Source organism: Mustela putorius, unplaced genomic scaffold (assembly GCF_011764305.1).
Source record: "Mustela putorius furo isolate JIRA1106 unplaced genomic scaffold, ASM1176430v1.1 tig00000166_pilon_pilon_pilon, whole genome shotgun sequence".
In the NCBI taxonomy this organism is placed as follows: Eukaryota; Metazoa; Chordata; class Mammalia; order Carnivora; family Mustelidae; genus Mustela; species Mustela putorius.
In genome coordinates, this window is record NW_025421301.1 from 4,914,760 (window position 1) to 4,938,281 (window position 23,522).

A 23,522-nucleotide genomic window follows, 5' to 3' on the forward strand; every position below is an offset into this window, starting at 1 on the left:
TCCACATTCCCCTTACTTTTTTTGTTTTTTTGTTTTTTGTTTTGTTGCTCCATTTATCATTTGACATGAATCTTGGGTCAGTTAGCTTTCTCTGTCAAATTGAGTGAAATGTTGATTATGGCAGCAGTTCTGAGCACAGCGAAGCAGCTGTGTTAACGGTGTTAGACCTCAGCCAATTTCCAGATCCTCTTCTATCCTAGTGTTCTCATTGTATTAGTACTTACTGTTACATAATTGCTGAATACACATTCAACTTTGTTTGCATTTGTGGTGCTTCTGTCCATTGTTTAAAATAATTAGAAATCTTTTCTGGAACAAAAGTCATCAAGCCTGCAGCTTTGGGTAAAGCAGCTTCCAAAACTGAAAGTTGCCTGGCTACTCCCAAGAAGGCTGAAGATTCTACAGAAACGGATTACTGTCTTCAGTTTCAGAATGTAGGTATTGAATTTCAAAATCACATTCGTTAATTTTTTTGTTTTATTATATTAAAACTAAATAATAGTGAAATTTTTGCATCAAGCATGATGTTCTATCTAATCTTACTGAAACATTTACTGATTTCCTTATATGGTAGGACATCGTTAACTATGTCATTTTTATTCATTGTGGGTTTTTTTTTCCCTAACCACCTGTGTTCAAATCTAGTAAATATACTATGTAAATATACTATAATGAAGTAATACTTCTCCTTTAAAGGATTCTTCAGGATACCGTGGTGAGAACAAGGAGACCGAGTTTATTATGTTTAAAAGAGTTCAGGAAGCAGAGGAAAAATGGAGGGGTGCACAAGCCCTAATTGAGCAAATTAAAGTTACATTCTCAGAAAAAGAGAGAGAGCTGGAAAATAAGATGGAAGAACTAAAGAGACAGCAGGAAAGGGAACTCTTCAAACTGAACCAAGACAATTACATTCTTCAAGCCAAGGTACTAGATACATTGTCATATTTCTCCTTTTATTGATTAAAAAGAACTTGTACTCACTGCAAATGCATTGTCATCCTTTGTTCCTGGAGCTATTTGACTTGATGTATTTGCTATATAAAATATGAACATGGATCCCAAGACTGCCTCCTCACAACAGAGCCTAAATCAAAGCCACTGGGGAAAAAATCAAAATTTAAATTGACTCATTTTGATAATTTTCTTCTGTTAGCAGTCTTTTTTGAAAACAAATCCCTTAGTTCACTATGACCTTCAAAGAAGACAGTTTCAGAAAGAACTGCTATAGAAGGCCTAGATTCAGAGAATGGCACCATGTAGCATTTCTCAGTTACTCTTATCACCAGAACCATTAGCACAAAACATCACACTGTAATGTTTAGCTAGTTGGTGTTAATAACATTGTAGTTATAGGACAGTTTTAGATCTGTGCACATCGAGTTTTCCATTTTTCTTCCTCCTTTCTCACTTTATCCTCTCCTTTCCTAAATAAAATGTCTGTATTTTCTCAAAGTTAAGTAGCTTTGAAGAAACAAACAAAAAGCAAAGATGGTTACATTTTGGAGAAACAACTGATCCTGTCACTGAAGAAAAATTGAAGGAAATTCAAAAAGAAATACAGGAACAAGAGACACTTCTTCAAGGATATCAACAGGTATGGTGATTTTTCATCACTTTGTGAATTTGTTCTTGAGATCCTTTGATTATTAAAAAAAAAAATAAGGTATATTAAGATATTTCTGTGCTCATGTAGCAGTAACAGGAATTCTGGCAAATATGAGTAAGTAATAATTTGACTAGTCTGAACATTATCTGTGGGTATATAATTAAGTTAAGAGAATGGGTTCTGGATTCAGAGAATGCAGTGTTAGTCCTCACTCCACTGCTTTGCAGCCTTGGGCAAATCACTTCACCTCTCTAAGCCAGTTTCCTTATCTGTGAGTAGGGATGGTAATAACAGTATGATATTGAAATTAAAATAAGGTAGCGCAAAAAAATAAAATATAAGAAAGTGCAAACCAACCTCTTAGTTACTGGCACACAGTAACCAATTAGTAAATGTCCCTTATTACTATTTTTAATAGCCATATTCCTTAGACACTGCCCTATTTTTCTTTAGTTTTCTGCAATTGTTTTCAGTAGATTATATTGACTAGTTTGGGTATTTTATTCAGAAATACAAATCTGAAATTAATTGCCAATGTTCTGACAGTGAAAAAATTTGAATGAAATGAGAAAAATCTGTGGGTCCTACAGAAGGCAGATATTTGCCATGTGTGACGGATTCTTGGTGATGCTGACCAGCCTGTCAGCCAGGACGGGTTTAGTAATCCCCAGCACAAAACTTCATCTTAGTTTCCTCCCCTTTTTTCCCTGACTTCCCCTCACCTCTTTCTAACTCATTACTCATACTTTTAAGCATCAAGCCTGTCAATAATAAGCATTATCATCTGAGGCTAACCGGAGAAAGCATTGTCTTATCAGTGATTTGCAATATCAGTGATTTCCTATAGATGAAATACTGATTTTGTTGGGCACACTGCCCCAGATCCTTTGCCTGCCATTGTGATCTTGCTGTAGAGAATACCCATTTTTATTTTTATTTTTTTGTTTTTTAAAGACTTACTTATTTGTTAGAGCAAGAGCATGGGGTGGGGGTGGGGAGGGCAGCAGAAGGAAAGAGGGAGAGAATCCCAAGCAGATTCCTCCCTGAGTGTGTAGCCCAGCCTGGGGCTTGATCCCATGATCCCCAAGATCACTACCTGAGCCAAAACCAAGAGTTGGTTGCTTAACCAACTGTGCCACCCAGGCACCCCGAGAGCACACATTTTTAAGGAGTATTTCACAGACCCATAAGGGTGCCAGCTACCTTCTCCCACAAATATAACACAAAACTTGCATATCTGTGTAACTTACGTTGCAGGTATTTAAGCACGGACCATCTTACCAAGCAGTAGGTCAGATGTGGTAAGACAGTCCATAGTTTTTATTAAATTTCAAAGGTCCTTGGTTTTCATCAGATTCTTAATTTTATAAAAAAGTTAATAAGCCACAGCACCTAATCACAGATTGGTTTGAGTCACTCTTTAGTCCAAGGCTGGTGTAGAACTGGCTCTAGTCTGTGCTCTGCCTGTCCTTACACTTTCAGAAATACCTGTTCTCTAACTCCCGGCTCATAGAAAGTTCCAGAAACAAGCACGGAACAAGCCATTGTGGCTACCTGTGTCCTGTTCACCTTATTGCAGGGAGCTGGGTTAGAATCAGAAAAAAGAGGATGCAGACAGTCACAGTGGACCCTTCTGCCCCTGGTCCACACAGTTGTGCAGTGGTTATTTCTGCAGCCACTCGCCTCCTTGCTCCTGTGAGAGACAACACTTTGTACTGATATTAGGATCTATGGCTTTGGGAATTTTTGCAACTTTTTTTTTTTTTCAAGTAAGCATTTGGAAAGAATTGTTTTCAGATAACAGGTTTTCTTCTGAGATGATATAAAGAGTTTTAAAAAGGTTTTGCTTGCTCAAAACTGAATAAATTTAAAAGACTTTAAAAATATGTAAAGGATGTATCTGTTCTGAGCATATATACTTATGCTATATAAGTACTAATGACTTTTAACTAAAATGCAATTTTCTGTTTACAAAAAGGAAAATGAAAGATTGTATAATCAAGTGAAAGATCTCCAAGAACAAAACAAGAAAAATGAGGAGCGAATGTTCAAGGAAAACCAGAATTTATTCAGTGAGTTAGCTTCCTTAAAGTAAGTCCTTTCTGAATTTGTAAAATCAAAATATATTTAGACTATTTCTAATCATTTTATTGTTACATTAAAAATACATTTTTACTTAGAACTGAAAAAAGTTTTACACTTCTTTATAGTTTGTAACTTTATAGGTTTAATATTCAGTGTATTTTTCTTTTAATACTAGATGACTAGTAGTACATATTTTAGTATTTTCAGCATACTCATATTTGAGTTTGACATCAGTTTTAGGAAATTGAATACACAGTATTCCTCTTGACGAGTCATTAAGCCTGAGATGCTTAAGCACTTCCTAAGAAACTATGTGGTTAATAATACTAAAAATACATGTATCCTACAACTCTCACTTAATGTTGTAGGTCAGGTTCCATAGAAGTAGAGCCTGAGGTAGGGATCCTTATGGAGGTGATTTCTTCTTATTCTAAATAATATTTCTTGTTATTCTGAGGATAACTCTCAGGAGAAGGGGAACAAGAGAAGCAAGAATGGATAAGGGGAAGGAAGCTAAGTCTTAGCCAGAGACTGGCTGTATTTATTCTGTTCTTAACGAGAAAGCTGAGGAAAACAGATTGCATCACAGAGTTGGTCCCGTTTGGGGCAAGGGGAGCAACTTTTTATACTCTCAACCTAGTCAGTCACTGGCTGAGGTATGCCGTGGGAAAGGGGTGGGTGAGGGATGTCCTCTAGGCCAGGGGGGCAGAGGCTGTTATTTGGCTGAGAGCATTTCTCCGGAGAAGACCTTGTGAGTTGTTATCAATGGGCACTCAGCATGGCAGGCTCAGGGAGCACCAGGACCTACTCAGGAACCAGAGTTCAGGCTGTAAGATTGTTTAGATGTGACTACATCCAGCTTTAACATATTTTTTTAAGTGAAAAAGCTGAACTCATAAACATGGGCAAGTTGGGGTACTATCTTCTTTTAGGAAATGGCTCACCAGTTTTCTGTCCCTTCACATAGACACCTAATCACTTAGATAGGACTGCTATTAGAAGAAGCTTCTTTGGCCTTGACTCTATGACCCCAAGTCAGTTGTGATAATCTGCACAGTACTGATGCATGAAAGCATTTATATCTGATTTCTTTTCAAGCCACAAAGTATGAAATATCACAGATTATGTTGGTTTAAAAGAAAAGATCTATTCCTGGATTCCAAACTGCACCTTTAAAGGCACTTTCATGATGAAATAGATGGTTTCTTTACGTTAGGATTAGATTATTTTAAATGTATTCCTAAACTCCTTATATAATATTTCTGGAAAACCAGAAAAATTGTTTCTGACTTCAAATAATAGACTGTATTTGGTTTTGTTTGTCATTTGTGATTTGTGTTTCTTCTAAAGGAATCTAGAATGATGAGGCAGGGATGAGGTAATACCACAGGAAGAATGCAGCACATCTTTCTGGGACATTGGGAATTTTTTCCTCCAAGAATTAAAAAGTATCTTTATATTATAAATAAAGGAAGATGTTAGGTTTCGATTCCTTTAAATTGAAAAAACATCTCCCTTAGAGTGTAATTCTTTTAGTATTTTAATCTTTAAAGTAAATAACCTTTTTCTCTTCAGTGGCTCAAATAGTTGCAATGTCCATTAGATTTTTTTAATTTTAAGAATTATATATTTTGCATTGAAACAAGTACTTTGTTTAAAAAAAAATCTTTCTAATTTCAAAATAAATCAGAGAACAGATGCACAGAAGTCGGTTCCTGTCTCAAGTAGCTGAAGATTCAGAACCCACCAAAACCCAGAATTTTACAGATCTGTTAGCAGAACTACGGGCGACACAGGTAAGTTGCATAACGATAGTAAATAATTTATTGAAATTTCTACATGTGAAAAAAAAATCCTTTTTTGTAATTTATGAATAGATAAAATCTGTTACAAATTTCATACCATTAAAAAATGAAGGTATATCTAAAATTAGCATTTAGGGGTGCCTAAGTGGCTCAGTCCATTAGGTGTCTGCCTTTGTCTTGGGTCTTCATCCCGGGGTCCTGGGATCGAGCCCTATATTGGGCTCCCTGCTCCATGGAAAGTCTGCTTCTTTCTCTCTTTATGCCCCTCCCCAACTCATGCACACATGCGTGCTCTCTCTCTCCCCCTCTTAAATAAGTAAAATCTTAAAAAAAATTTTTTTTAAATAAAGAAATAAAATTACCATTTAATATATACATGACCTTAGTAGAGACAATGACATAATACTGGTTTTCAGTGGCATCCTCTTTATAATCCAGCCTCTCATCTAGTGATCATCACATGGAGCCATATTGGAGGCATAACCTTACTTAGGGCATATACCTTATATAAAGAAATTCCTTATTGGAAATATAAGCTAAAATAGGAAAATACTTTGAAGGTGATTGTTCACCTTAAAACGTTAGTTGGCTTTTTACTCTGCACTTCTGGAAGGCAGACTGTGTCTACAAATATTTTATCCCGTGTACCTAACACTGATAGGAGATACAGTAGCTGCTCCATAACTTTTTTCTTTATTTTTATTGAATCGTATTATAAAGGATATGGCTTAGAATTTTCTAAAGTGGTATTTACCAGTGGGAAAAGTTTTGGAATTTTGGGCAGGTTAATTCTATTTGAAGCAGAACTGTTCCATGTATTGCAGTTTTTGTCTTCGCTGTCCCCAGGAAACACATGTTCATAGCACTCACCAGTGATTATAAGAATCAAAGCACTGCTGCATTTCCAGACTTGTCCCCTGTGGAAGCGTAGTTAATTCTCCCCACTTCTTCTCATGAAGAACCTTGGCACGAGACTAAAAAGCCCTTCTAACCTATTTGAATGACTGCATGAATTAGAAAAATACCAATTACATACCACTTTTTAACAAGAAATTATATAAAGTTTTGTTACATGGAAGTCTAAACATACCCCAGTTTAATAACATGTTTAGTAGGCTTTTGTGGTATATAAAATGCAGCTTCTGGCAACTCTCTTCAGGTGCACGTATGCATGTATAGCATGATTAGGTAGGTAGTTAGGCATATAAGTTAGAAGAACGAATGTATGGTTGGACTCCCCCTAACTCCCTTGCCAGTAGACCTCAGAAATAGCAAGTGAAAAGAGAAATTAATATCGCTGTGTTTTATGAAGGCTTGGAAAACCACAGTGGCTCAGTTTTTGGGCACCTGCCTTTGGCTCAGGTCATGTTCCCAGGTTCCTGGGATCAGGCCCGTCATCTGGCTCCGTGCTCGGCGGGAAGCCTGCTTCTCCCTCTCCCGTTCCCCCTGCTTGCGTTCCCTCTCTCACTGTGTCTCTCACTGTCAAATAAATAAATAAAATCTTTAAAAAGAAAAAAATTAAAAAAGAAGACGGTGGTTTCAACCCAAACATGAGCTCTATTCAAATTGTTATTAGTGACCTTTTAAAAGTGCTGTTTTGAAATATTTTTCTGACAGATAGGAAACTAAAACTTCCACTAAAAACATCAGAAAATGCTGGATAAAATAGAATAAACATCTTGTAAATACGTAATATAAAAGCTTTCAAGAAAGTAAGGGAACTCTCCAGAGGCCAGAAATATGGGAGGGATAAAAACCTAACAGTAGGGACGCCTGGGTGGCTCAGTTGATTGGACGACTGCCTTTGGCTCAGGTCATGATCCCGGAGTCCTGGGATCGGGTCCCGCATCGGGCTCCCAGCTCCACGGGGAGTCTGCTTCCCTCTCTGACTTCTCCTTGCTCATGCTCTCTCTCACTGTCTCTCTCTCAAATAAATAAATAAAATCTTTAAAAAAAAAAAAAAGAATAAAAACCTAACAGTAAACATCTGCTCCCAGGCCAGCAGTTCAGTAGCCACGGGCAGGCTGGAGCTTTAATAGCAAAGTGGAGACAGGACACGTGGGAGTTCAACAGGCCGTATCCTTCAGTATGGCAGCAGACTAGGAAAACATTTACCCACCTTCGCATGGGGCTGATTTGTCAAGAAGATTTTTTGTTTTAATTTGATCACTAGATGGGAGGGAGAGAAGGTCTCCTCTGCTAGCGCTTCCCTGATTGTTCAATACAAATGTCATCCCTTCTGCTTTCATGTGTGTTTTAGTATTTGAGTTTACACTACCTGCGAGGGTTGGTCATCCCCAAACTTGAAAAAGATAATGCCCTGTGGTCTTGAGTCAATGATAACCTCTAGTGTATCTAGAAGAAACAAATGAAAAACAGCTCTTAGTTAGAAGTAAGTATACACCCTTAACCCAGCTCACACAGTATTCCTACAGATAAAAACCCACTGACAATATATGCTCACAACACAAAATTATAAAACCCAGAGAAATCATCCACCATGAGCAGGTACTGGATGACTTAATAAACAGCAGCATCAGAACCTCAATAGGATTACTGGATAGACTATAATATAAATAGACTAAAAATGGAAAATATCAGATATATGAAATGCTAAGATATATTTAAATATTTTTAAAAGGTAGTGGCTGAGAATTTCCCAGAAATGGTAAAAGAGATGACTTCTCAAATTCAAGAAATCCAGTGACCAGGCTCAGGATAAAAATCTACATCTCAGACCCCAATGGTGACACTACCAAAGGCAGGAAAAACCTAAAAAGAAATTAAAAAAAAAAAAAAAAAAGGTCAAGATAATAGTAAAAATTCTTCAGGTATTTATTTCTGCAAATACTGTAAGATATAATGTAAATATACTTTTTATTTTCGTTTACTTCGATGTTCTGGGTTGATTTTAGAGCAAAAATTTATCCTGAGAGAAGTCTATAGTATAATAATGCTTATACTGATTATATGTGTGTACAATCTAATTTGTACCTTAAAAATTAATACTTATTAGTATAGTATTAAAATACAAGTTGGTTCTCTATAAAGCATAGATAGAAGCACAGCAAAAGCACAGGTCATCAGCTCACTCTTTTTAGTATCCCAAGGTGGGAAGAGGAATGATGTTAACCACAAGTTTCATTCCATCAGCCTTTATGAAGTACTTGCCACATTCCTGGCACTCATCCTGCTATTGAAATACAATAAGTATACAAGACACACACAGACCCTGCTGGTTAGGATCATGTATTCTAGTAGGGAAGAGAATAAGTAAATAAAGGAAATAATTACAAATAGAAAGAGGTGCTTCGAAGAATATAAAAATAGCAAATAAGGGTGGCTGGGGCAGAGGGCAAGGCAGTAAGCAGTCTACAGTGTGGTCTAGGAGACCCTCTGAGAAAGTTATGTCAGAAGTCGAGAGCTGAAGGGAAGCAGCAGCCAACTATGCAAAGATTAAGCCTTTCAGCCGGGAGAAAAGCATAAGCCCCTACACCAGGAAGGGCCCTGTTACTTTCTAGAAATAGAGATCTCTGAGGCAGAAGTAGGTAAGTAAGTATTTGCAGAAATAAATACCAGCGAGGCGAGCAGAGGCCCTCTCCAAAAGTGCATGGTAACTTACAAGGGAGTACAAGTACTTGCCAGCCCGGAGTCCTGTGCCCACAGGATTGACCCAGAACGTTACTGGCCTTCTTCAGGTAGGAAGTCATACTTCCCTGGAAAGATGCAAGCATAGAGTGAACATTTATTTAAGTGTCAATTGCATGACTGAACTCAAGATGTTTAAAAGTTCTTTTGAATCCTAAAACTCTGTAATTCCGTGAAGAAGACTCTACTAGAGAGCACTTCTAAATTGATTGAATTAAATAAACAGAAAGTAGTTGTAGAAAGAGACTGAGCATTCAAAAACGTGAAACTCGGGCGCCTGGGTGGCTCAGTGGGTTAAGCCGCTGCTTTCGGCTCAGGTCATGATCTCAGGGTCCTGGGATCTGGTCCCACATCGGGCTCTCTGCTCAGCAGGGAGCCTACTTCCTTCTCTCACTCTCTATCTGCCTGCCTCTCTGCCTACTTGTGATCTCTGTCTGTCAAATAAATAAAACCTTAAAAAAAAAAAAAAAAAACGTGAAACTCACTGCTCTCCTAAAAAGACATCTACAGAAAGTCACAGGAGACCAAACAGTTAAATGATGCTGTCCAATCTGTGATTCGGCTAGAAACCACGGTTATAACAAGTGCTTTTATGAGTGAATTTACTTTCTCCATAAGACTGGATTTGGGATTAGAAGGTAGAGTAATAACAGAATTTGGAAGAATTTTATTGTGTAAGAATTTTGTTTTGAAACTTAACTATGCTGCGTGTCCTGCTATGAGTCCAAGAGTTTCTTCAGCAATTAAGAGTTTGGTTCAGTGAACATTTATTGAGTACCAGCTGTGTGCTTAGTGCCATGAAGTATACAGGTATTAGTAATAAATCAGTCTTGGTCCCCATAGAGTTCTCAGCCTGTTAAAGAGAAGAAGCATGTACACAAATCAATGTCCTATGACGCAGAAAGTAATGACCACTGTGCTAGAGGTGCAGTGAAAGTTTTGGAGAACACAGAGAAGGAGCTGATAGGAATAGCTTCCTTTGAACTAGGCTTTGAAGGATAAGCATGATTTTGTTGAGTGGAGGAACTGGGGGCAATGAAGTAGGGCATATTGAGCATTCATTCAGCTTTCAATGTGCTAAGTATTTTACGCAATTTTCATACAAAGATTAATAAAATCTGTTTTCCAGTAAACATATGTCAGGTGGTGATGAGTGTTCTGACAAGAAAATAAAGCATCATACCTGAAAGTCAGGATGAGGGTGGTTATTTTATAAAGAGGATCAGGAAAGATCTTCCTGGGGTTTCATTGGAGCAGAAATTTTGATGAAGTAAAAAAGTGAGCCGTGTGGCTATCTGGGGGCAGAGCATTGAAGGCAGAGGAACAGTATGCCAACACCTTGCGGTGGGAATGTGCTAGTTCTGTTCAAAGAGCAGCTAGAAGTCTCTCTTGCTGGAATGAAGTTGGAAGAGGAGGATTTAGGGTAGATATGGTCAGAGGCAGGAGCAGGGCTGGGCTACAGGGCACTGAAGCTCATGGTGAGGACTTTGGATTTACGCTGAGAGGGATGGGAGCCACCAGAGAATTTCAGACAGAGGAACAAAACTCACCACCTCTTTAAAACAATTCTTTAAATAGAGAGCTTGTGGGAAAAAAAAAAAAAAACCCACAATTGACACACATGGTCAATTGATCTGTGACAAAGGCAAGAATATACAATGGGGAAAAAGTCTGTTCAATACATAATGTTAGGAAAATTGAACAGATACATAACAAAGAGGGAAGCTGGGATACTATCTTATACCATATATGAAAATAAATTCAAGGGGCACCTGGGTGGCTCAGTCAATTAAACATCTATTCCTTGATCTTGGATCAGGTCATGATCTCAGAGTCGTGAGATCAAGCCTCAAGTCAGGCTTCGCACTGGGCATGGAGCCTGCTTGGGATTCTCTGTCTCCCTCTGCCCTTCCCCCGCTCACATACATGAGCACATGCTCTCTCTCTCAAAAAAAAAAAAAAAATCCAAAATGGATTAAAGATTTGAATATGATACCTGAAACCATAAAACTCCCAGAGGAAACCACAGGCAGTAAGCTCTTGCACATCGCTCTTAGCATTCCCCCCCATCCCCAGACCAGTCTCCTCAGGCAAAGGCAACAAAATCTTAAATGAACAAATGGGATAATATTAAACTGAAAAGCTTTTGCACAAGTGAAGGAAGCCATTAAGGTAAAAGGCAGTCTGTAGAGTTGGAGAAGATATTTGTAAATGATTTATCTGTTAAGGAATTAATATCTAGAATATGTAAAGAATTTATATATCTTAATGTCAAAAACACAAATAACATGATTAAAAAATAGCCAGAGGACATGAGTAGACATTTTCCCAAAGAAGACAGACACATGGCCAACAGACACATGAAAGTATGCTCAATATCTCTAATCATCAGGGAAATACAAGTCAAAGTCACAATGAGATCACCTCATATCTGTCACATATATGGTCAAAAAGACAAAAAATAACAAGTGTTGGTGAGGTTGTGGAGAAAAGGGAACCCTCATACACTGTTGGTGGGAATATAAAATATCAAAAATAGAATATAATAGAATATAAAAATATCAAAAATAGAACTACTGTGATCCAGCAATTCCACTTCTGGGTATTAATCCAAAGAATATAAAAATATCAAAAATAGAATATAATAGAATATAAAAGTATCAAAAATAGAACTACTGTGATCCAGCAATTCCACTTCTGGGTATTAATCCAAAGAAAACGGGAACACCAGTCCGAAGAGATTTGTGTAGCCTGTGTTCCTTGCAGCATCATCTATACTGGTCAAGATATGGAAGCAACATAAACATCCACTGATAGATGAACACCAAATATTACTCAGCCATAAAAAAGGATGAGATCTTGCTATTTGTGACAACATTGATGGATCTAGAAGATATCATGCTAAGTGATAAGTCAGAGGAGAACAAATACCATATGATTTCACTTATATGTGAAATAAATGAGCAAACAAAACAGATTGGTAGATGCAGCAACACTGTTGGTTACCAGAAGCAGGGGATGCCAGAGGAGATGGGGGTTGGAGAAATTACCAGTTATAAAATAAGACATAGGGTCGTGATAGACAGCATAGGGAATCTAGTCAATAACGTAATAACTTTGTGTGATGACAGATCATAACTAGATTTACAATGGGGATCATTTCATAATATATATGAGTATCAAGTCACTATGATGTGCACCTGAAACTAACAGGATATTTATTGTATGTCAGTTAGACTAAAGTATTTTTTTAATTAAAATTTCTTTGGCTAGTGTGAGAATAGACTAGCTGCTGAAAGTGGAAGAGGCACACCGGTTAGGACGTTATTGCAGTAATCCAGAAGTGAGAACAGTTCATTGAAAGGTCTTTAGGCTGTATTGAGTTAGATGATTGGAATTGATCTAGTAGGCTATGGGGAGTTACTGTAATTTGGTGGGGTGGAAGAAAGTGATGACACCAGAACTAAATTTAGGAAAAATAATTATGTATTTATAAAAAAAAAAACATGTATTTATAAAAATACATATGTAGAATTAAGGATGGACGGGGTAAAAGAGAGCCTATACCACAATTTTGGGGGGCCAGAAATACTTTGCTTTTTTATTTCTGTGACCATCAAGAAAGAAAAAAACAGTTTATTGGAAGACATCAAAAGACTGAAGCAAGACAAACAAGCTCTTGAAGTAGACTTGGAAAGAATGAAGAAAGAGAGAGACCAAGCCAAAGATCAGATTGCTTATGCAACAGGTAAAATGCTGAGCTGAAAGTTTACCTTTATACTCGTAAGTGTTCTTGAATTTAAGTAATAGTTGCTGTTATTACTTACGGAATCACAATCATATTCCTTAAAGTATATTGTAATTTTAGAAAATTTTTTAAAAAACTAGTTATTAATAGGCATGCATATTTGATTGGCTTTAGCAGGAATAATTGCAGGATCAGGAAAAAGAATCAAGGATTATTTTGAATTTGTGGCATCTTATGTTTATTCATGTTCATATTTGTCACCCTAGCTAGACTGTGACCTTCCTGAGGACACAGTCTGCCTTTTTATCCCTGAGTCTGAAACCTAGGCTCTCAAGTATTTGCCAGATGAAAAATAACACTGCACTGTGTTTATAGAAAACAAGATAATTGTGACATTCCCCACCAGGAAGACAAAGATAATGCAGAAAAGTTTAATATTTAAAAAAATTACAAATAAACATGAAATGTGGTACTGTGGTACTACATAGGGGTTTTAGGGAAGAGTGGCATTTGAGCTGGGTCTGACAGATTGAAAGAGGCAGAAGTGAAGGGGTGGAGGGAGGTTGCTGGGATGTGTTTCTTAAGCATGCTCTTGTGTGCACCTATGGAGTAGAGTTTAGGAAGACAGAACCCAGGGCTAGAAAGTGGATCAGAGGAGCCCTTGTGAGTGAGGGTCGTTCTCTTGTGATATTATGATCTTCGGCGTAAGATATGTACAGTAAAATCCTCTTACCTGCATTTGCTTTACTAATCTGTAAAATAGAATTATAATAGTGCCCATCATATGTTTGCTGTATTAAATGAAATCATGCTAAGCACTCTTTAATGTTTCTCATTGCAGTTTTTTAATATAATTATAGGACTTCTTCATGTTTATTATCTCTTGGATCTAATATTTATTGTCTCACAGAAACAACTTTGCTTTTATAATGAAAATGGGAAAATGATAATTTATACACAGCCAATCTTACTATGAATTCGAGGATTTGGACTATAAAAACAATCTTTATCTTTCTTTACTAATAGATTAAACTGGATATTACATTGCAAAGATAATTTTTGTTCTTGTTTTTTCATAATGCTTTCATTAGATAGGCATTGGTTTTCATGTAATTTAGTTTATTTCCATATTTTGGAAAATTACAATCAAGTCCAGGAGTTCCTTTATCTTATAGGTGAAAAATTATATGAAATAAAAATCTTAGAAGAAACACATAAGCAAGAAATCAGTCGTCTACAAAAAAGATTACAGTGGTATGCTGAAAATCAGGAGCTTCTGGATAAAGATGCAGTTCGGCTTAAAGAAGCAAATGAAGAAATTGAGAAACTCAAACTTGAGGTAGTAAGATCATTTTAGAAAGTATTTCTGTGATGAACCCTATTCAGCATTAGTTCTTCTTAGCCTTGTAAGTATAATTGAGTCAGTACCATAAACACTGCTGATGCAAATAGCTGGTTTGGGTTTGGGTTTGCTCTTAGATGTGTAGGCTGTTATAGATTAGACTGAGAATAAATCTAAGCTCCCTACCATAACCTGTCATGTCTGCATATTGTCTGAACCCTGCCTGCTGCTTGAGCCTTATCTCTGTGTATCATACTCCACGAGTCATTCTCCTGCAGCCACACCAAACCTTCCTCTGATTCTTGAACATGCCATGCTTGTTCCATGGGTTGCCTTGGTCTAGATTACTTTGGCCTAGTTTCTTCCGTGTCTCACTTCTCATTCAAGTCCCAGCTCCAGTTTCTGCTCCCCAGAAAGACCTTTTCTGATCTGCTCATCTAATGGAGCTACCAGTCCTGCCCCTTCAGACCTTTCTTCCCATTCTGTCACTCTGTTTTATTTTCTTCCTAGCACTTGTCACTCTCTGGGGTTATTTTATTTACTCATTGATATACTTTATTAGGTTATCATATGTCTCCTCCACCAGAGTACAAGCACTGTAAAAACAGGCTTATCTTGTTTGCCCTCCAAATCTCCAGCACAGCGCCCTATCTGGGAATTAATAAATAAGTGAATGAATACATTATGCATCTCTCCTGGGGTTTCTCTGGTGTGTTTTAAATATGCTCCTAAACATTTTCTTTACTTATTGATAGGTTGAGAAACTGAAAGCTGAGTCTGGAAATCCATCTATTTCACAGAAGATACGTTTAAAAGAGAAAGCAGCTGATGCAAAAAAAATTCAGGATCTAGAGCGACAAGTATGTGTTCAGGGTAAATTTTCATTAAGGCATTTTATATACAGTGCATTTTTGTTTTCTCTTGTTTCAGTAGTTCCTACAAAATATAATTGACCTGAAAATTGTTGGTTTTATTCATTTATTTTAATATAGAACTGCCCTTTAAATTCTTGATATGCAATATTTAAAGTGACAGAAATAAAAGTAGTAAACAAAATCATTTTATGTAGTCTGTGGCTCTCTGCCTAAAGAATGTGTAGGCTGTTGTGCCTCATTGCAGGTAACCTGCGGATGAAATATTACTGTGCATTCTAGCTCTATTAGACATCTGGAAACAAGCAGCATTTTAAAACTCTGGGTATGGAGTTAGGATTCCTTCTCCTGATGAAAGTTTGATGAGAAAGGATTATAGGAAAGGAGATCCTTGAGTTGGAAACATGTCAGAAAAGCTTGGGAAGTGTTGCGAAACACCCTGGAAACAATATTTGCCTTCCAAAAAGCTGGCCTTAATTTTGAGTTCTTGCTTACTGTCAGGCTTCGAAATACTCATTTCATGGTGTCTGTAGCTGGGAGACCTTTTCAAAAAATCATACAATGATACTTATTAGGATAAAGTTGTTTTTTCATTGAAGTAGTTGTTTTGTGGGGTGGAATATTAACTTTCTCCTTCTGTTTTTAAAACTCCGTAATGTTTTACATTATACTTCATAACGCACTATCAAAACAAAATAAGAATTTCCAACCCTGTTCATAAGGGAGCCTGAATCTGTAGTCAAGTCATGATCCTTAAATGTACGGCTATTATTCCATCACAAACACAAAACTGTGAGGTCATCACCAGGCTGAGTATTTTCCCAGTTTTATGAGAGAAGGAAAACTAAGCAAAAAATTAACTTTGTTACTTTTACAGGACCTGTTCTTATATTAAAAGGTATGATTTTGGGGTGCCTGGGTGGCTCAGTGGGTTAAAGCCTCTGCCTTCGGCTCAGGTCATAATCCTGGGGTCCTGGGATCGAGCCCCACATCGGGCTCTCTGCTCAACAGGGAGCCTGCTTCCTCCTCTTTCTCTCTGCCTGCCTCTCTGCCTACTTGTGATCTCTGTCAAATAAATAAATAAAATCTTAAAAAAAAAAAAGGTATGATTTGGTAGTTGGGCTCAGTAGGCAAGAAAGGAATAGAGCTACAAATATTCTGAAATAACTGTAATCTAGGATTGCTTGGCTATTTTTCAGTGCTCAAGATTTAAATTAGCTAATGTAGATGAAGCCATCCAGAATTGTGAGAGAGAAGACCAAAGAAACTTCTTCTCTACCTGATGAATTTAAGAGAAATAATGTAGAACTAAATGTGTGAGAGTGAAAAACTGAAACATGCTTAAGAGCAAAATTAAGAATTGAAATGATCCATATTAACTAGGAATATAGCACTTTATACAAGTTACCTTTCTCTTTTATTAATGGTTTCATTAAAAGTTCATTGGTTTATCATTTTAAACTTTATCTTTCTAAAATATTGCTCATTTATAGTATTTTGTATAGTTTGCTGCATATACATTTCAGATTTTATTCTGTTCCCATGAACATTTCTATCCTAATGATTTTAAACCTTAACATATATTTAAAGTCAAGGTATATCACAGTATATTCAGAATCATTTTGGAGCCATATCCTGAAATAGATCAATTACAGCATAATTAATAATAATTAATAATCTCCTTTTATAAATAGTACATAACTAAAAATGGGGCTGATTAGTTAGATGCGTGCAATAATGAACATTTCAGATTATGTGTAGTTTTTTACTCATGCTTTTATTTAGTGGGATATTCCATAGCTTAATTTAGTGAGAATTTTAAAAAAGCGTTTACTTTGTATGAGAGCCACACTGGTATTAGTTACCAGAGAATAATATTAAAAAGCAAAATTAAACTATGGGCTCTGAGAAACAACATGAGGGTCTTGAAGGGGTGGGGGGTGGGAGGTTGGGGGAACCGGGTGATGGGTATTAGGGAGGGCATGGATTGCATGGAGCACTGGGTGTGGTGCAAAAAACAATGAATACTGTTACGCTGAAAAGAAATTTAAAAAAAGAAAAGAAAGACATACCATATCAAAAAAAGAAAAGAAAAGAAAAATTAAAGAAAATATAAATAAAATCTAAATTTCCAAAAAAATAAACATTTAAGAAGTCAAATTAGATTAAAACATCTCTTAAAATTTTAAGTGAAAACATTAATTATAAATAATATACACCATTTTTAAAAATCGAGATCTTTTTTCAATATACATGGTGTGTTATATGTATGTATATACTTTTATATGCTTAGATCTACTCCAAATAACTAGATTTTTAATACCAGAGAAAACAAAGTTTTGAAAATTGTTGCAGATGAAATTATCAATATTTGTTATCTGGATATATTTCAATTTATAGTACATATATGAATATGCAAGCAGTCTTCATGAATGGAAATATTTGCTTTTAACTTTGCAAATGATGAGATCCTTGAATACTTAAACAGGAACAGTATTTAATCTGTAAACAATTTTGAGTACCAGCAACCTACCGTGCCTTAGGAAGGGTGGGTTCTGAGATCAGATGATAGTAAAAACCAATATTATCATATATATCATATTACTGTATGCTGGGCATTCTGCTAAGCACTTTACCAAGGTAGATGTCAACTGATCCTCACTTAAATATATCAGTGCTGTGAAATTGGTATTGTTGTCATTCCCACTTTACCACTCAGGCAAAAGAAGTTTAGATGGAGGAGTTGACAGAGGTCATAAAGCTGGGTGGCACAATTTTAACTCTAGACATGCTCTGACCACTGCACTAGATCACCTCTCATGTGCTATTTTATTGTATTGTATGCTCAGAGGGTAGAAAACTGCTCAACAAAGAATTTTGTGCTTTAATATGTTTTTCTAAGATATCTTAACTGTAATACCTTTAACAAAAACAAGTATACACACATGCACATACATAATATCTGTGAGCCTTAGCACTGTTCTTTCTTACAGAAAGACCATAAAATATATTATTGTTTAATAGACCAAATGAAAAGTTGTCTTTTGTGAAGACCTCATTAAATATTATTAATCCTCTTTGCTTTCTAACTGAAAGAAGTAACTTTAAGATAGATCAAACTGCATTTTGAGGGGGATATCTGTAGGAGGGATGAGGTCACGTAGAGATTGTTGCAAGTAGGGGCCGGTGCTTAGGAAACTTGTGTTTATTGCAGAAGTTCTATACATTGATGTCATTTAAGTCATTTTTCAATCAATAGACAGTATAAACATGATCATTCAAAGGAGTCTGTGGGGAAAAAAGGAAAGACCATTTGTCCTCAGAAAGATTGGCTATTACTAGCACAATAGAAAGTCCCAAGATCTATTTCAAATCAATGTAAGAGGATTTCTGTAAATTAGCCAGTACTAAACTATACATTATACTGTAGGGTTTTAAAATCAGATCATCTAGGGATATAAAATTTGAAATTAATCTATTTTTTATGCATTTGATTCAGTCTTAAGATGTGATATAAACCTGTCTTTGAAAGCTAGATGTGAATGATAGAGCATAATCTAAATTTATACATTGAACTGCTTGATTTTAATATATTTGTGACCTTACATATATGCAAAACTACTTTAAAAGGTTAAGGAAATGGAAGGAATTATAAAGAGAAGATATCCCAATTCTTTACCTGCTTTAATATTGGCTGCATCAGCAGCTGGTGATACAGTGGACAGAAATACAGTGGACTTTATGGAAAAAAGGATAAAAAAACTAGAGGCTGATTTGGAAGGCAGAGATGAAGAAGCAAAGAAAAGCCTTCGGACCATGGAACAACAGTTCCAGAAAATGAAGGTAAGAGCCAGCTAGACTCTCGGGATCTCAATACCATGGGGGCTGGGCACTTCTCAGGTCTCATTTTGACAAATCACTAAACATCCTTCCCTGTAAAACCTTCACCATGAATGTCAGCAGATGCAAAAGAAATCTAGACCATCTTGTCTTTTGTTCTCCTTCAGCACCTTTTTTTGTTTCAAAAATGGAAAAACAAGCACAGGGTCCCCTCTCAGTGATATCAGAATTAGTGGGAATTAAGTCATGGAAAGGCAGAGTAAAACACCTCTGATGTATAGTCAGTAAAAACTTGTTTTTTAATTGCCATGGTTGAAAATACTTTCTTGAAATTTCCCTAGACAAGGGAGAAGACCGTAAGAAGAATACGTCTTGGGGGATAGAACAGGGAGGCAGGCAATGCCTGTTGAAAACGTCTTATTTTCTCTGAGTTTTTTCTGATCCTTCATGAGGAATGAAGTCAAAACTACAAGTGCTAGGATGACCAAGTATGAAAGAAGATGTGATATTTCATTTACTTTAAAAATTTGTTGAGCACACAGTTCTGCAGTAATTCATGCTGGATGTTTCACAGACATTTTAATTCATCTTGCATCATCCTTTCATCACTGGTGAGAAACAGATATTGCTACCTTGCTTTACAGACAGGGGAGCAGAGGTACTCACAATGGAACGTCCTGCCCAAGATGCTGCTGCTCGTGAGCGGTAGAGCAAGGCCTCAAATCCTAGACCATGCTGCTTCTAGCAAGCAGATCTCATTCTCCACAGATTTTATCCTGAGAGAAGCAACAGACGATAGACTATTAGATTCCAGAAACAGTAGAAGGTTGAAAGCCTCATCCAGTACATCGGCCTGCTAGTAAATTTAAGGTCCTGTCAAGAAAGTTGGTTTATTCCGTCCTCTTTTTCAAATCTCTCAGCCCACTGCCTGGTTCTGTTTCTTCTCTCACTCTCCCGACTTCCAAGGTGGACTTCCGTTTTAAGCACTCAGTTTCCAACCAGGCTTACCTTCCTTGCTTTCTGCTCCGGTTCACCCATCTCTTTCTCCACTCCTCTTCTCACACAAATCTGAGGAGATGGCACAGTTGTGAGAGTAGGGCTGTCACAGGTGTGTGGGTGTCTGGTGTTGCGAATTCCCCCCAGTGCTACTTGGCAAGCCAATTGCTATAGCTATCAATGTCTTCTATTTTCCTAAACGTTCCCTCCAGACCTTCCATCAGGTTCCTCTGACCCAACAGTACTTTTAAGAGATGCAGTACAATGGAAAACACAGACCAGCCTTTCCTCCAGGCCCAGTTTAACCCTTAGGACTTCATGACTTTGCACTAGTTACTTCAGCTCAGTCTCCCTCTCTTCATATGTAAAAGAGATAATAACTGACTTAGTGCCAATTATGCCACTTAGACTCCCAAATTTCTTTCAGTTCCTCTGTACCTTTTTATCACCATGTCACTCTACGGCCATTATTAATAAAAGATTAGTAATAACTATTGTAATCTGACTAGTCTAAACATACCCACTTTACCCCATCCTCTAATCAGCTGTTGACAGGAAAGCCAATATTATATTTCCATATCCCTCTGTCTTACACATACACACACATACACACCTTTCTATATATCCCTCAATAACTTCCTCAATAATAAATTCCTCAAAAATGGTCTATAATTCCATGTACAGCCAGACCCCTCTCACTGTCCAGTGTGTTCTCCCACAATGCTTTCTCTGTCCCGTTATACTAACATGTTTCTCCTACTTGCTGTGTTTCCTGTAACCACACATGTTGGCAGACTCTTGCCTCTGACTGGTGTGCTCTGCCTACCTCATTCACAGCTAAGGTGTTCCTCTCCTTCAGCTCTCAATCCAGGCATTGCTACCCCATGAGACCTTCATGGACTATCTGACAGACAAATTATCTCACAGCACTCTAGTCCCAGGCACTTCTCCATTGCATCTACCACATTTCCGGCCATTTTGATTGGATCATGAGTGATCGCTCTCCCCATCTAGCTTCTAGACCTGATGGCTGGGCCTATTCTGCCATTGTGTTCCATCATTCAGCAAGGCGCCTGACACAAAGCAAATGCTGAAATATTTTACTTAATTGATCCCTAATTTGTAGGCTGTTGGAGAATCAAGCGGCACAGTATATGTAAAGCCCTACTGCTTTGCATGGAGGGTAGCAAGTATTCAATATTATAATAATTACAACTAATATTAGCATTCCACTGTCCAAATAGAGGCATCTCTAATTCCAATCCTCTAGCCTATTTTTAACATGTAAATCTACCTACCCTGACTTTTCTCTTTTTGCAGTCCCTTCCTGTCCCTTCTCACTCTGTCACTTTTTCCTTTCATTTCCAGTTCCCAGTACACGCCAAGCATTAGATTGCCTTGACCTGTATTCTCCCTATTTCCACAATGTCCCTCCTTCCACTTATCCCCAAATTCATACTCATCTCTCAAGCCCAAACCTAAATGTGTTCCCTCTGCTGTGGTCTTCCCACCTTTTCTCAGGCTTCCACGCACATTGGGGCGCCTCGTCCCCGTTGCACATATTCATAGGCCCGTTACCACAGTTGTCATAGGACAGTGAAACTTGCCATGTCACTCTCCTGACCAGGCTGTGAACTGTTGGAAGGCTACACTTCTTTATCTTCAGAATCTGGCACAGAGCCTGGTACACAGCAGTAGCTCAATAAATATTCATTGAATGAATGAACAAAAACTGTAGTGCCTCCCTCCACAGAGGAACCTATTTAGGTGTTTATTGTTTTTTGGTTTTTGGTTTTTTGCAATACTAAAGCTCCAGTATAACAAATCCAAGCTGATTTACTCCTTATGAGATTCTTAATTGATACTAAGAAGTTGAAAATGTCTTATTTCTTAAAGATTTCAGTGTCCCCAATTGCTTTCCCTATTTCTCCTGAAAGCGTAGTTTGTAAGTTTGCAGAGATGGGTACACACTAATAGGTTCAGTTGTGATACTTAAAATAAATTTTGGGGTGTACAGAAATGTGTAATTTTTGTTTATAAAAAAAATATTAATTGTGAGATGATGCAACATACTGAGAAGATAAAACATTATGCCCTTTCAAGATTAGGACTTCAGTACCTGTGACGGACTCAGAGAACTCAGAGTTGGAGGCATCAGAATGCACAGTGAGTGTCTGAATGAAGGACCCAGCAGACTGCAGGGCTTCAGTAACCAATGTCCTATTTAGCAGTGGTTTTGAACTAACAACGATTCTTGTCTTCAGATTCAGTACGAACAGAGACTGGAGGAGCAAGAGCAGCTACTTGCCTGCAGATTAAAGGAGGCATCGCAGAACCAGTCTGACAGCTCCCGCAGGGCCGAAGCACTAGAGAAGGAGCTCGACGACATCAAGGACGCCCATCAAATCACTGTAAGAAAACTTGAAGCTGAAATAGACACTCTTAAACATCAAAATGCTGAATTGGAACTCAAGAAAAATGATAAAGAGGATAAAGATTTCCAGTCTATCGAATTCCAGATAGAACAGGCTCATGCTAAAGCTAAACTGGTGAGGCTTAATGAGGAGCTGGCTGCGAAGGGGCGAGAAATACAAGACCTTTCGAAAACCGTGGAAAGGCTTCAGAAGGAGAGAAGGATGATGCTGTCTAATCAGAGCTCTAAGGGTAGAGAGGAAGTGACTGCAAAAAGGGCGAAGAAAGATGGTATACGTTCAGGTAAAGGAAGTGCAAACTCATTCCCTGGAACCTTGGATGGCAGACTTTACCAACCACATACTTTCACTGACTCCCATGTTTCAGAAGTTTTGCAAGAAAACTGCAGATTGAAAAATGAACTGGAGAGATTAACTGTGGAGAGGAATGAGCTGAAGATGAAATCTGAAGCTATAGTGAACCAATTTGAAAATTCCATGAAAAGGTAAAATGTGAATCTGGAATTGTATGGGGACATACAAAGATAAAAACATCAGAATTGTAAGATGTATTTCCTCTGGTAATTAGTTTTAACCCTGAACTGAATTCATTACCAAATTTTAAGAAATTGTATTACATTGCCAAGCATAGATCTCTCTCCGATTAGGATCCTCTACCAGTTGGAAGCCAGATTCTGATAAACCTTAATCTCCATGTCAACCCCAACCATGTCATCGGGCTGACAAATCCTGTCTCCACATTTACCTAGGTTGTGTTAATAAGCTGACCCATGGGGGCCTTCTTGCAAATGAATGTCATCATTGATGACTCCTAGGCAGACTGCATAAAACAGCTGTTACTAAAACTAGTTGAACAGGGTCACCTGGGTAGCTCAGTTGGTGAAGCGTCTGACTCTTGATTGCAGCTCAGGTCATGATGTCAGGGTCATGAAATCAAGCCCTGTGCCGGCACTGGGTATGGAGTCTGCTTAAGATTCTCGGGGCACCTGGGTAGCTCAGCTCAGCATTAGCATTCCACTGACCAAACAGAAGCATGTATTCCAATCCCCTGGATGGGTAGCGGGCGTCCAGCTCTTAGTTTCATCTTGGGTCATAATCTGGTCTGAGCCCTGTGTCAGGTTCCTCGCTCAGTGGGAAATCTGCTTGAG

The 23,522-nt window shown here is 37.6% G+C and overlaps 1 protein-coding gene across 3 annotated transcripts in view; it reads left to right on the plus strand.

Moving 5' to 3' along the window:
• Positions 1–23,522, plus strand: part of CEP162 (centrosomal protein 162) — a 101,152-nt gene that overhangs the window by 54,538 nt on the left and 23,092 nt on the right. For 2 of the 3 annotated variants that reach the window (XM_045075868.1, XM_004773586.3), the window contains exons 14-23: positions 301–434; positions 697–924; positions 1,454–1,594; positions 3,585–3,697; positions 5,382–5,487; positions 12,766–12,892; positions 14,068–14,231; positions 14,990–15,094; positions 18,737–18,949; positions 22,207–22,859. In XM_045075868.1, coding sequence (XP_044931803.1) covers positions 301–434; positions 697–924; positions 1,454–1,594; positions 3,585–3,697; positions 5,382–5,487; positions 12,766–12,892; positions 14,068–14,231; positions 14,990–15,094; positions 18,737–18,949; positions 22,207–22,859 — 1,984 coding nt within the window. The remainder of the gene's footprint in view (positions 1–300; positions 435–696; positions 925–1,453; positions 1,595–3,584; positions 3,698–5,381; positions 5,488–12,765; positions 12,893–14,067; positions 14,232–14,989; positions 15,095–18,736; positions 18,950–22,206; positions 22,860–23,522) is intronic. The other variant, XM_004773588.3, reaches the window with a different exon arrangement.